Source organism: Aegilops tauschii, chromosome 6, assembly GCF_002575655.3.
Source record: "Aegilops tauschii subsp. strangulata cultivar AL8/78 chromosome 6, Aet v6.0, whole genome shotgun sequence".
Lineage (NCBI taxonomy): Eukaryota > Viridiplantae > Streptophyta > Magnoliopsida > Poales > Poaceae > Aegilops > Aegilops tauschii.
In genome coordinates this window covers 211,313,220-211,327,377 of record NC_053040.3, presented here as the reverse complement: position 1 = coordinate 211,327,377, position 14,158 = coordinate 211,313,220, and the positions used below count along the sequence as shown (strand labels likewise).

Sequence of the window (14,158 nt, the reverse complement as noted above, 5' to 3'; positions counted from 1 at the left end):
TTACTGACCAAATCCTCTACATCAGCATGTGCCGTCAGCCAATAAAAACCATGACGAAAAGCCTTGGCCACAAGGGATTTTGAGCCGGCATGATGGCCACAATCCCCCTCATGAATTTCACGTAAAATTTCTTGACCTTCCTCAGGGGAAACACAACGCTGGAAAGTTCCAGTGACACTGCGACGATGCAGCTCGCCATTGATAATTATCATTGACTTAGACCGCCGGGTTATTTGTCTGGCCAAAGTTTCATCCTCAGGCAATTCTCCCCGGGTCATGTAAGCCAAGTATGGTATTGTCCAGTCTGGGGTAATGTGGAGAGCCGCCACCAACTGTGCCTCCGGGTCAGGAACAGCCAAGTCTTCCTCTGTAGGCAACTTAACAGAAGGGTTATGCAAAATGTCCAAGAAAGTATTAGGCGGCACCGGCTTTCGCTGAGAGCCCAGCCGGCTTAACGCATCAGCCGCCTCGTTCTTCCTGCGATCGATGTGCTCTACTTGGTAACCCTGAAAATGTCCGGCAATGGCATCAACTTCGCGGCGATAAGCCGCCATGAGAGGGTCCTTGGAATCCCACTTGCCTGACACTTGTTGGGCCACTAAATCTGAGTCGCCAAAGCACCTTACCCGGCTCAAGCTCATCTCCTTAGCCATCCGAAGACCATGGAGCAAGGCCTCGTACTCAGCCGCATTGTTAGTACAGGGAAACATCAACCGTAGCACATAGCAAAACTTGTCACCTCGAGGGGAAGTTAATACAACTCCAGCCCCCGAGCCTTCCAATTGCCTAGACCCGTCGAAGTGAATAGTCCAGTATGTATTATCCGGCTTCTCTTCAGGCACCTGCAGCTCTGTCCAATCGTTGATGAAATCCACCAATGCTTGAGATTTGATAGCAGTGCGTGGCACGTATTTCAGACCATGAGGCCCAAGTTCTATAGCCCACTTAGCCACTCTTCCTGTGGCTTCTCTGTTTTGGATGATATCTCCCAGGGGAGCAGAACTAACCACAGTGATAGGGTGACCCTGGAAATAATGCTTAAGCTTCCAGCTTGCCATGAATACCCCATAAACAAGCTTCTGCCAATGTGGATACCGTTGCTTGGACTCAATGAGTACTTCGCTGACGTAGTAAACCGGCCGCTGAACCGGATACTCCTTACCTGCTTCCTTACGCTCCACCACCACAGCCACACTGACAGCTCGTGTGTTAGCGGCTACATACAGCAATAAGGGATCCTTGTCAACAAGAGCAGCAAGGACTGGGGGCTCAGCCAGCTGTCTCTTCAAATCCTCAAAAGCAGCATTAGCAGCATCATTCCAGATAAAGTCATCTGTTTTCTTCATCAACTGGTACAGTGGCATGGCCTTTTCACCCAAACGGCTTATAAACCGGCTCAAGGCAGCGATGCGGACCGCCAGACGCTGGACGTCGTTTATGCACGCCGGCTTAGCCAGAGAGGTGATTGCTTTGATCTTTTCCGGGTTAGCTTCAATGCCTCTGTGAGAAACCAGAAAACCCAAGAGCTTGCCTGCGGGAACACCAAAAACACACTTGGCCGGGTTAAGCATCATCTTGTAAACCCGGAGATTGTCAAAGGTTTCTTTAAGATCATCTACCAAGGTCTCCTTCTCCCTGGACTTAACCACAATATCATCCACATAGGCATGAACGTTGCGCCCAATCTGGTTATGAAGACAATTCTGCACACAACGCTGGTAAGTCGCCTGTGCACTCTTGAGTCCAAAAGGCATAGACACATAACAGAAGGCTCCAAAGGGAGTGATGAATGCCATCTTCTCCTGGTCCTTAACTGCCATTTTAATCTGATGGTATCCAGAATAAGCATCCAAAAAACTTAAGCGCTCACAACCCGCCGTAGCATCAATAATCTGATCAATACGGGGGAGAGCAAAAGGATCAGCCGGACAAGCCTTGTTTAAATCCGTGTAGTCCACACACATCTGCCAGGTGCCGTTCTTCTTGAGCACGAGCACCGGGTTAGCTAACCATTCTAGATGAAAATCTTCAACAATAAACCCGGCCGCCAAGAGTCGGGCTACTTCCTCACCGATGGCTTTCCGCCTCTCCTCATTAAACCGCCGGAGGAATTGCCTGACCGGCTTAAATCTCGGATCAATGTTGAGAGTGTGCTCAGTGAGTTCTCTAGGTACACCTGGCATGTCAGAAGGTTTCCACGCAAAGATGTCCCTGTTCTCACGGATGAACTCGATGAGCGCGCCTTCCTATTTCGGATCCAGATTGGCACTGATGCTGAACTGCTGAGATGAGTCACCTGGAACAAAGTCAACAAGTTTAGTCTCATCAGCTGATTTAAATTTCATTACCGGCTCATGCTCCGTGGTTGGCTTTTTCAAAAACGTCATATCTGCCGGGTCAACATTGTCCTTGTAAAACTTCAACTCCTCTGTGGCACAAACAGATTCCGCGTAAGCCGCGTCACCTTCCTCACACTCCAAGGCTATCTTTCGGCTGCCATGAACCGTAATGGTCCCATTGTGACCCGGCATCTTGAGCTGCAAATACACGTAACACGGCCGTGCCATGAACTTGGCGTAAGCCGGCCGCCCAAATAAAGCATGATACAGACTTCTTATCTTAACCACCTCAAAGGTTAATTTTTCCGCCCTGTAGTTGTACTCATCTCCAAAAGCCACTTCCAGCTCGATCTTACCAACTGGATATGCCGACTTACCAGGCACCACACCATGGAAAACAGTATTGGACTGGATGAGGTTCTTATCAATCAACCCCATACGACGGAAGGTCTCATAATAGAGGATGTTGATGCTGCTGCCTCCGTCCATGAGCACTTTAGTGAATTTATATCCCCCCACCTGAGGAGCCACCACCAGGGCCAGGTGACCCGGATTATCAACCTGGGGAGGGTGATCTTCCCTACTCCACACAATCGGCTGCTCAGACCATCTTAAATAGCGTGGAACCGCCGGCTCAACAGCATTCACAGCCCTTTTATGAAGCTTCTGATCTCGCTTGCACAGACTGGTGGTAAACACATGATACTGTCCACCATTGAGCTGCTTTGGATTGGTTTGGTATCCCCCCTGCTGCTGCTGATGACCCTGGCCGGGCTGTTGATTAAAGCCCCCTTGAACATTCTGAGAATTGGAATTTGAACCGCTGCCCGGGCCATGAAAGCCGCCACCACCTGAGCCGCCGCCCGGGCCACTGTTTCCATTGAAAGCATTGGAATTTTTAAAGGCCTTCATGATTGCGCAGTCCTTCCATAAATGAGTGGCCGGCTTTTCCCTAGAGCCATGCCTTGGGAAAGGCTCATTCAACAACTGTTCAAGCGTCGGGCCTGACCCGCCGGCTCGGGGAGGTGGTCTCCCCTTACGCCGGTGGTTGTTACCCTGTGAATTGGCGTTGGCCATAAACTCCATACTGCCATCAGCCTTACGCTTGTTACCTCCCTGGTTCGCCGGGTTATGCTGGGGGCCCTTGCCATTGCCATTCTGTTTTCCCTTCCCTGCCCTTTCATCATCCGACGCGGGATCCTTGGTACTATCAGAATCGGCGTACTTGACCAGAGCCGCCATCAGCGTACCCATATCATTGCAGTCGCGCTTGAGCCGCCCGAGCTTCATCTTCAGGGGCGCAAAACGACAATTCTGCTCCAACATTAAGACTGCAGAGCCGGCATCCATCTTATCAGATGAATGTATTATCTCCTTGACCCGGTGAACCCAATGGGTTGTAGACTCACCCTCTTGCTGCTTGCAGTTAGTCAAATCCACAATTGACATAGATTGCCTACATGTATCTTTAAAGTTTTGGATGAACCTGGATTTTAGCTCAGCCCAAGACCTGATAGAGTTAGGCGGCAGTCCTTTCAACCAAGTGCGGGCAGTCCCATCTAACATCATGGTGAAGTACTTGGCCATTGCCGCTTCACTGACCTCCAGCAACTCCATGGCCATCTCATAACTCTCGATCCATGCTCCGGGTTGTAAATCAGCCGTGTAATTAGGCACCTTCCAAGGCCCTTTGAAATCCTTGGGCAGACGTTCATTGCGGAGAGCCGCCACCAGACAAGGGACACCTCCAGTCCTCGTAGGTATACCCGCATCGACAGAAGCCGTCGGATAAGCCGGGGGTGGCTGGTAAGCCGTCAACTGAGGCGCCTGCTCCACCTCTTGCCGTGCTCTATCTTGGTCTACCGCGTGAAAGGCTCCGTTATGAGCCGGGCCGTGGCCAGGAGGCAAGTCATGGCGTCGGACATTGCTTGAGCCGGTCGCTGAGACCATGTGTATGCTATAACTCGGGCTCCGGCCTGGACGAGGGGTTGAATGAATCCTGTCCCGGCTATAAGAAAATGCCTCCTGCTGCGCCAGAGCCGTCTGAAGGAGTTCTCTGACCCGGCGGGTTTCAACCGCCGTTGGAGAGTCGCCAGTCGCGCCGCCGCGGCGACCATGTTTTCCAACGGGTTGGCATAATGACCCGGTGGTATTGGTACGTACTGAGGCGGGGCAGCGTTCACCCGGGGAGGCCCCATCACTTGGGGCTGAATTGACGTTCCAGCCCCGAGCGTCGTGATCTCTGGCGGGTTACTGGGCCCTGCACCAGGCGTGTTGAAGAGGTTTCGAGGATCGTAAACCGGAGGGAGTCGAGATTGGGCCTTTTGATGCCTCCTTCTCATGACCTCATTGGACGCGTTCTGATCCATCGTGAGCCAGAAAGACTGTGCCTGAATCAGCTGAGTCTGGGCGTCGAGAGCCGCCCTCTCCGCAGCCATCCTGATCCCTTCCGCCGTCAGATCCTCCTTGGCTTTTGCTAGATCCAACTTTAACTGTGCCACCTCCGCGTCATGCTGAGCTTGATCCGTTGGGGCGACCGTAGCGGTTAACAGGGCCGTCATCTTGTCTGTGAGATCCATCAGCACCTGAGCCGGCGAGGGCACAGGGCTTCCTGCCCCGGCGGCGGGGCTTTGAACAGGTTGTGCGCCAGCCATGAAGATTCCAACCCGGCTCGGCGGCTCGAAGGGGTCCGGAATACTGTCGCCATCGGAACAACCCCTGAGCCTGCCATCTTGAAGTTGGTATAACGAGTCGGTCTCCTCTGTGGATGACTCGCCGTCAGAGCGAGCGGCCGTCTCCTCGCCAGATCCAGATCTTTCAGAGAGTCCTCCATGGACGCATCCCACGAAAGCATGCTTCAAGGCAGGCAGAGTTCGGGCGGGTCGTGCACGCTGAGCCGTCTCAATGAGATCGGCGCAGAGGTCCGGCTCAAGGCCCGGCTCACCAATCATGCCAATAAAGACATGGATTCCGCCGAAGGGGACCCGGTACCCGTACTCGATTGAGCCGGCGTCGGGGCCCCATTTTGCATCGTCAATGTAGAGCTTGCCGCGACGACTCTTGGTCATCCGGCCCACAGCGTATCCCTTGAGCCCTTCGAAGCTGCCCTTCAAGAACTCAAATCCACCGTGCACCAGCCCCACGGTGGGCGCCAACTGTCGTGGAATTGTCACGGCAGATGTCCTCGTGCAAGGACTTAGTCGTGGAGCCATCGCAGCTAGGAAGCTTAAAGGGGTTAAGCGGGACAAATGACACGAGGATTATACTGGTTCGGCCCCTTACAGTGAAGGTAAAAGCCTACGTCCAGTTGAGGTTGTATTGATTAGGGTTTCGACGACCAGGAGCTAAACCGCCCTGCCTGGTTATCGATTTGATCTTACTTGTCCCTGAACCGCCGCCGGGTCGTCCCTTTATATAGAGAGGTTGACGCCCAGCGGCTCTCCGAGTCCCGGCCGGCTTATAACAGTGTCCGGCTCGGACTCTTAACTATTCTTACCTTACACTACAAGTTTCACCATAACGGCGGTTTATCACTACGGGCCTTAAGCCATCTCCGGGTCTTAAGCCCATTACTGTCCCGCCGTCCTCAAGCTTGGTACTGGGCTTCACGGGATGATCATTATAACGTAACCCGGCCCCTCCTGGGCAGTTGACTCTAATGGTTATATCCTCAACAAGGTTCCAATCAGGTGGTTGAACAATAGGTGTAGAAACTAAGGCTTTCTTGAGTGTTTCGAAGGCTTCTAAACAATCATCATCAAAAACAAAAGCAACATCCTTTTGCAAAAGATTTGTAAGAGGCCTAGAAATTTTAGAGAAGTCTTTGATAAATCTCCTATAGAAACCAGCATGACCTAAGAAACTACGAATCCCTTTGATATCTTTAGGACATGGCATTTTCTCAATTGCATCAACCTTAGCTTTGTCCACTTCAATACCTCTTTCAGAAATTTTATAACCCAAGACAATACCTTCATTAACCATGAAGTGGCACTTCTCCCAATTCAAGACAAGATTTGTTTGTTCACATCTCTGCAAAACTCGATCAAGATTGCTTAAACAATCATCAAAAGACTTCCCATAAACAGAGAAGTCATCCATGAAAACCTCAGCAATCTTTTCACAAAAGTCAGAGAATATAGCAGTCATACATCTTTGAAAGGTAGCAGGTGCATTGCATAAACCAAAAGGCATGCGTCTGTAAGCATAAGTTCCAAAGGGACAAGTGAAAGTGGTCTTTTCTTGATCAGGTTGAGAAACAGGTATTTGTGAAAAACCAGAGTATCCATCAAGGAAGCAAAAATGTGTGTGCTTAGATAATCTTTCTAGCATTTGATCGATAAAAGGCAAAGGTTAATGATCTTTTCTAGTTGCTTTGTTTAATTAACTAAAATCAATTACCATTCTATAGCATGTAACAATTCTTTGTGGAATAAGTTCATTCTTATCATTAGGAACAACAGTAATACCTCCTTTCTTAGGGGCACAATGAACAGGACTTACCCATCTACTATCAGCTATAGGATAGATTATACCTCTTCCAGAAGTTTTAATATTTCCGTTCTTACCACTTCTTTCATCTTCGGATTTAACCGACGTCGGTGGTCAACGACGAGTTTAGCATCAGGTTCCATATTGATCTTGTGCTGACATAGAGTGGGACTAATTCCCTTTAAATCATCAAGAGTATATCCAATAGTAGCTCGGTGCTTCCTTAGAACTTTCAATAATCTTTCTTCTTCATGTTCTGAAAGGTTAGCACTAATAATAACGGGATATATCTTCTTCTCACCAAGATAAGCATATTTCAAAGTATCCGGCAATTGTTTAATTCAAACACAGGATCACCTTTAGGTGGAGGAGGACCTCCTAGAGTTTCAATAGGCAAATTGTGTTTAAGCAGAGGACGTTGTTCAAAGAAAATCTTATCTATTTCATTTCTTTCATGCATATGTAAATCATTTCCATGGTCTAGCAAATATTATTCTAAAGGATCAGTAGGAGGCACAACAATAGAAGCAAGACCAATTATTTCATCCTTATTAGGCAATTCTTTTTCATGAAGCTTTCTACTAAACTTGGAAAAATTAAACTCATGAGACTCATCACCAAAGCTAACGCCGACAGTTTGTTTCTCACAATCTATTTTAGCATTAACGTTGTTCAAGAAAGGTCCACCAAAGATAATGGGACAAAAATCATCTTGTGGGGAACCAAGAACAAGAAAATCAGTGGGGTATTTTATTTTCCCACACAAGACTTCAACATCTCTAACAATCCCAAGTGGTGTGATGGTGTCTCTATTAGCAAGTTTAATATTAGCATCTATTTCTTCTATTTCGGCGGGTGCTATGTCATTCATAATTTCTTGATATAAGGTAAAGGGGATAGCACTCACGCTAGAACCTATGTCACATAAACCATGATAACAATGTTCTCCTATTTTAACTGAGACAACGGGCATGCCAACAATGGGTCTATGTTTTTCCTCTTTACCAGGTTTGGCAATTCTAGTGGCTTCATTACAGAAGTAAATAACATGCCCATCTATATCTTCTTCCAGGAGATCCTTAACCATAGCAACACTAGGTTCTACTTTGATTTGTTCATCAGGTTTAGGTGTTCTAATATAACTTTTGTTAACCACAATTGGAACTTTAGCATGTTTCTTTATCCTAACAGGGAAAGGTGGTTTCTCAATATAAGCAGTAGGAACAACTGGGTCAACATTATAAATTATGGTTTCCTCTTTAGCTAGTACCGGTTCTTTAATTTCTTCTTTAATAGGTGGGTATATTTAAACCACTTCTCCTTAGGGAGATCAACATGAGTAGCAAATGATTCACAAAAGGAGGCTACTATCTCAAAATCAAATCCATATTTAGTGCTAAACTTTAGAAGAGCACCGGTATTCATAAAAGATTTGACACAATCAAACTTAAGCTTAATACCTGACTCTTTACCTTCGTCGAGTTCCCAATCTTCGGAGTTGCGTTTAATTCTTTCCAAAAGATCCCACCAGAATTCAATAGTCTTCTTCATAAAAGAACAAGTACAAGAAGTATCGAGCATGGATTGATCATCATGAGAAAGCCGAGCATAAAAATTATGAATAATAATTTCTCTTGAGAGCTCATGATTGGGGCATGAATGTAACATTGACTTAAGCCTCCCCCAAGCTAGAGCGATACTTTCTCCTTCACGAGGCCAAAAATTATATATATAATTCCGATCACGATGAACTAGATGCACAGGATAACTTTTTTTGGTGAAACTCCAATTTCAATCGATTCCAATTCCAAGATCCAATATCATCGCATAGCCCATACCATGCCAATGCTTTTCCCTTCAAAGATAAAGGGAAAACCTTCTTCTTAACTTCATCTCCGGGTAAACCTGCAAGCTTAAACAATCCACAAATTTCTTCCACATATATCAAGTGCATACCAGGATGTTTGGTTCCATCTCCTGCATAAGGATTAGCCAGCAGTTGTTCTATCATACCCGAAGGAATTTCATATTCAATATTTTCAGTAGGTGTAGTAGGTTGAGGGGTAGCTAATTGTGGTTCCAGTCGAGGTGAAGATACCCCGAACAAACTCCTCAAAGGATTGTTCTCCATAGTAACGAGTGACAATAAATTTCAGCACGTAGTAATAATTTTTCCTTACCAATTTCCACTTACCAAGAGCGCTTCACTCCCCGGAAACGGCGCCAGAAAATGGCCTTGATGACCCACAAGTATAGGGGATCAATTTTAGCCTTTTCGATAAGTAAGAGTGTCGAACCCAACGAGGAGCAGAAGGAAATGACAAGTGGTTTTCAGCAAGGTAATGTCTGCAAGTGCTGAAATTATAAGTAACAGAGTAGTTTGATAGCAAGATAATTTGTGACGAGCAATTAACGATAATAGTAGCAAAAGTGCAGCAAGGTAGCCCAATCCTTTTGAGGCAAAGGACAGGCCAAAACGGTCTCTTATAATAAGAAAAGCGTTCTTGAGGGTACACGGGAATTTCATCTAGTCACTTTCATCATGTTGGTTCAATTCGTGTTCGCTACTTTGATAATTTGATATGTGGGTGGACCGGTGCTTAGGTGTTGTTCTTACTTGAAAAAGCCTCCTACTTATGATTAACCCCCTGATGCGGCTTGAAGCTACGCCGGTATTTCCCCAAAGAGGAAGGGATGATGCAGCACAGCGATGGTAGGTATTTCCCTCAGTGATGAGACCAAGGTTATCGAACCAGTAGGATAACCAAGCAACAATACGTAAACGTCACCTGCACACAAATAACAAATACTCACGACCCGACGTATTAAAGGGGTTGTCAATCCCTTTCGGGTAACGGCGCCGGGAATTGGCAAACGGACATGAATAAATTGCAGTAGATTGATAGATCGAACGCCAAATAAAATAAATAAGAATAAATTGCAGCAAGGTATTTTTGTATTTTTGGTTTAATAGATCTGAAAATAAAAGCAAAGGAAAATAGACCGCAAAGGCAAATAATATGAGAAAGAGACCCGGGGGCCATAGGTTTCACTAGTGGCTTCTCTCGAGAAAAATAGCAAACGGTGGGTAAACAAATTACTGTTGGGCAATTGATAGAACTTCAAATAATCATGACGATATCTAGGCAATGATCATTATATAGGCATCACGTCCAATATTAGTAGACCGACTCCTGCCTACATCTACTACTATTACTCCACACATCGACCACTATCCAGCATGCATCTAGTGTATTAAGTTCGTGGAGAAACGGAGTAATGCAATAAGAACGATGACATGATGTAGACAAGATCTATTTATGTAGAAGTAGACCCCATCGTTTTATCCTTAGTAGCAACGATACATACGTGTCGGTTCCCCTTCTGTCACTGGGATCAAGCACCGTAAGATCGAACCCACTACAAAGCACCTCTTCCCATTGCACGATAAATAGATCAAGTTGGCCAAATTAACCCAAATATCGGAGAAGAAATATGAGGCTATAAGCAATCATGCATATAAGAGATCAAAGAAGATTCAAATAACTTTCATGGATAAAAAGATAGATCTGATCATAAACTCAAAGTTCATCCGATCCCAACAAACACACCGCAAAAAGAGTTACATCATATGGATCTCCAAGAGACCATTGTATTGAGAATCAAATGAGAGAGAGGAAGCCAGCTAGCTACTAACTACGGACCCGAAGGTCTACAAAGAACTACTCACGCATCATCGGAGAGGCACCAATGGAAGTGGTGAACCCCTCCGTGATGGTGTTTAGATTGGATCTGGTGGTTCTAGACTTTGCGGCGGCTGGAATTGATTTTCGTAGACTCCCCTAGGGTTTCTGGAATATTGGGGAATTTATAGAGTAAAGAGGCGGTCCAGGGGGCACCCGAGGTGGGCACAACCCACCAGGGCACGCCTGGGCCTCCTGGCGCGCCCTGGTAGGTTGTGCTCCCCTCAGAGCACCCCCAGGTGCTTCTTCGGCCCATTGGTTATCTTCTGGTCCAAAAAAATCCACAAAAAGTTTCACTGCATTTGGACTCCGTTTGGTATTGATTTCCTGCGATGTAAAAACAGCAACTGGCACTATGTAACACCCCGGATGTAACTTTCCATATTTGTAACTCCAACTCTTGCCATTTTCGGCTATGTGTTATGATATTCCCTTCATGGTCGGGTTTTGTCTTTCGTTTTACATTTTGTTCATGTCATGCATCTCATATCATGTCATCATGTGCATTGCATTTGCATACGTGTTCGTCTCATGTATCCGAGCATTTTCCCCATTGTCCGTTTTGCAATCCGGCACTCCCACCTCCTCCGGCGCACCCCTCTTGTTTCTTTTCATGAGCGGGTGTTGAACATTCTCGGAATGGACCGAGGCTTGTCAAGTGGCCTTGGTATACCACCGGGAGACCACTGGTCAAGTTTCGTTCCATTTGGAGGTCGTTTGGTACTCCAACGGTTAACCGGGTAACCGCAAAGTCCATTTGTGTGTGCAGCAAAACCCCCCCTCTTAGCGGCCCAAAACCCATCTAAGTCACTTCCATGCTCTAGGTCGTTCGTTCACGATCGTGTGGGCGAAAACCGCACTCCGTTTGGAGTCTCCTAGCTCCCTCTACCTATATATACACCTCCCCTCCCGAAATACATTCGCAGTCCAAAACCCTAACCCGCTCCTCCGCGCCGCCGGACACGTCCGCCGCCGGCCGGACGTTTCTCCACCGACGCCCGCAGCCAACGGGACGCCGCCACGTGGCGCCCCGCGCCCACATCGCCGCCAGCCCGCAGGAGCCCGTGCGAGGCCCCCCCGAGCCCGCTCCTCCAGCCCCGTCGCCCGCGCCCGAGCCCTCCGCGGCCGCCGCTCCCGCCGCGCCGCCGCCTCGCCGTCGCCGGACCCCGCCGCCTCCAGCGCCGCGCCGCCGCCGCCTCCTGCTCCGGTCGCCGCCCGGCCGTCCTCCTCTTCTTCCCTACCGGTCGCCGTCGCCCTCCCTCCGGCGAGCACTCCGGCGGCCCGAGCTCGAGCAACCACCGCCCGATCTGGATCCAGAGAGCCTCGGGTTCACTTTTTCTCCTCTCCCCGAAAATCCTGTCCTTATATTTTTACAGTATATTGCTATGTTCATCGCATCATAACTCTCTGCATATAGCTCCGTTTCGTGCGTGTAATATATCGAAATGTTCGTCTCGTTATGCTCTTCATTTTGTTCCATTGCACCATGTTCATTTGAGTCCATCTTGATGCCCAAATCTCTGGTGCAAGAGTGCTAGTTGCTGTTATCTGCTGTTACTTATCAGAACTTATGGATTTGTTATTTTTGTCGCATTTAATCTGTGCATCTTATTGGCATGAGCTCTACATGTGTTTTGTTGTATGCCATGCCATCTTTACAGAGGTGTATGCCATGTATTTTTGTGATCTTGGTGGTGACTAGCACAAGCATGCAAACTAGGCTCCGTAATGTTTCTGATTTCAGAGACTTGGTAGTTTTTCTGTCTGTGACTGCTGTTATTTTGTTGCTATGTATCCATGTGGCTACAGAGAGATCCATGCTTATTTTGGAGATGTTCAGTAAGGATGTTTTGTAGCTATTGTTGTAAGTGATCCATTAATGCCCTTGTTTGCAATTGTGGAGTGCCGTAGCATGACTCAATCTTGCTCTACTTTTGCTATAAAATATTTCTGGCAGATTGTTTACGTGTTATTTAATTTTGCCAAGGTTGTTGTAGTTGTTTCATACATGCTATGTAATTGCTCTTGCCATGGATAGCTTTATAAACATGCCATCTTGCTGTAGGTATGCTTGTTTTGTCATGCATTGCTTTGTGGTGAGTGCTTCAAGCTCACCAAGATGCCTTCATATTACTGTTTCTGCCATGCTCTATTTTATGCTAAGTCTGAAACCTGTTAACGAAACTTGCTATGTTTACATGGTTGCCATCATATCTTCTGTTCCTTTTTGGCTTATGGACAGTAAGAGACTTTTGTCTTATGCATTTAGTAGAATACTGCCACGCCTTGTTTTCCTATGTTAAGTTTCTGTAGCATGTTGTTTTCTTGATCTGAACATTGCTAGCTGATGCTGTTTCAGGCATGTCCAGTAATTTCACTAAGTCCGTGAACCTGTTATCTTTTGCACTTTTGCCATGCCTGTTTGGACCTGCTGTGGTGTGAACTAGCCGTAGCTCAGTGTTCATCTTTTGTCAAGCATCTCCTGTAGATTACTGCCATATGCTTTGTTGCTACGTTGTTGTGCTGTAGCATTGTTACTTGTTGCATTCTAAGTGCTATCATGCTGTTAATCGCAGATTCGTGTCATTCTTCTTTTGCTTGCCATTTGCAAACCGTGCATCCGTTTCCGGTGATCTTTATATCGATTTCGACCGAAATCATCTCATCTTTCCAGTGGCATGCTTGGTTTGCCAAGTTAATGCCTTGTTCATCATTTTCCTTCCGGAGCACGCATATGCATCGCATATCATATCTTGCATATCATTCATGTATTGCATCATGTTGCTTGTGCATTTCCCGTGATTGATTGTGGTTCCGTTGCTTGTGTTCTTGTTGTGGGTAGAGCCGGGAGACGAGTTCGTGAACGAGGAACCTGTTGAGTACGCTTACGAGGATCAAGTTTTCGACAACTCTGAGAACCTTGCAGGCAAGATGACCATACCCTCGAAATCACTTCTATCTTTGCTTTGCTAGTTGTTCGTTCTATTGCCATGCTGCGCTACCTACCACTTGCTATATCATGCCTCCCATATTGCCATGTCAGCCTCTAACCATCCTTTCCTAGCAAACCGTTGTTTGGCTAAGTTACCGCTTTTGCTCAGCCCTTCTTATAGCGTTGCTAGTTGCAGGTGAAGTTGAAGTTTGTTCCATGTTGGAACATGGATATGTTGAGATATCACAATATCTCTTATTTAATTAATGCATCTATATATTGGGTAAAGGGTGGAAGGCTCGGCCTTATGCCTGGTGTTTTGTTCCACTCTTGCCGCCCTAGTTTCTGTCATACCGGTATTATATTCCTTGAGTTTGCGTTCCTTACGCGGTTGGGTGATTTATGGGACCCCCTTGACAGTTCGCCTTGAATAAAACTCCTGCAGCAAGGCCCAACCTTGGTTTTACCATTTGCCACCTAAGCCTTTTTCCCCCGGGTTTTCGCGAGCCCGAGGGTCATCTTTATTTAAACCCCCGGACCAGTGCTCCTTCGAGTGCTGGCCCAAACCGAGCGATGTCCGGCGCCCCCTGGGCAACCAGGGTCTATGCCAACCCAACGTCTGGCTCATCCGTTGTGCCCTGAGAACGAGATAT

At 47.1% G+C, this 14,158-nt stretch overlaps 1 protein-coding gene across 1 annotated transcript in view; it reads right to left on the bottom strand.

Annotated features, from left to right (window-relative positions):
- The window catches only part of LOC109772012 (uncharacterized), a 74,525-nt gene continuing 60,367 nt past the window's right edge, over positions 1-14,158 (bottom strand). The window contains exons 3-4 of the mRNA XM_020330706.2: positions 787-1,531; positions 1-16 (exon numbers count right to left, since the gene is read on the bottom strand). Coding sequence (XP_020186295.2) covers positions 1-16; positions 787-1,531 — 761 coding nt within the window. The remainder of the gene's footprint in view (positions 17-786; positions 1,532-14,158) is intronic.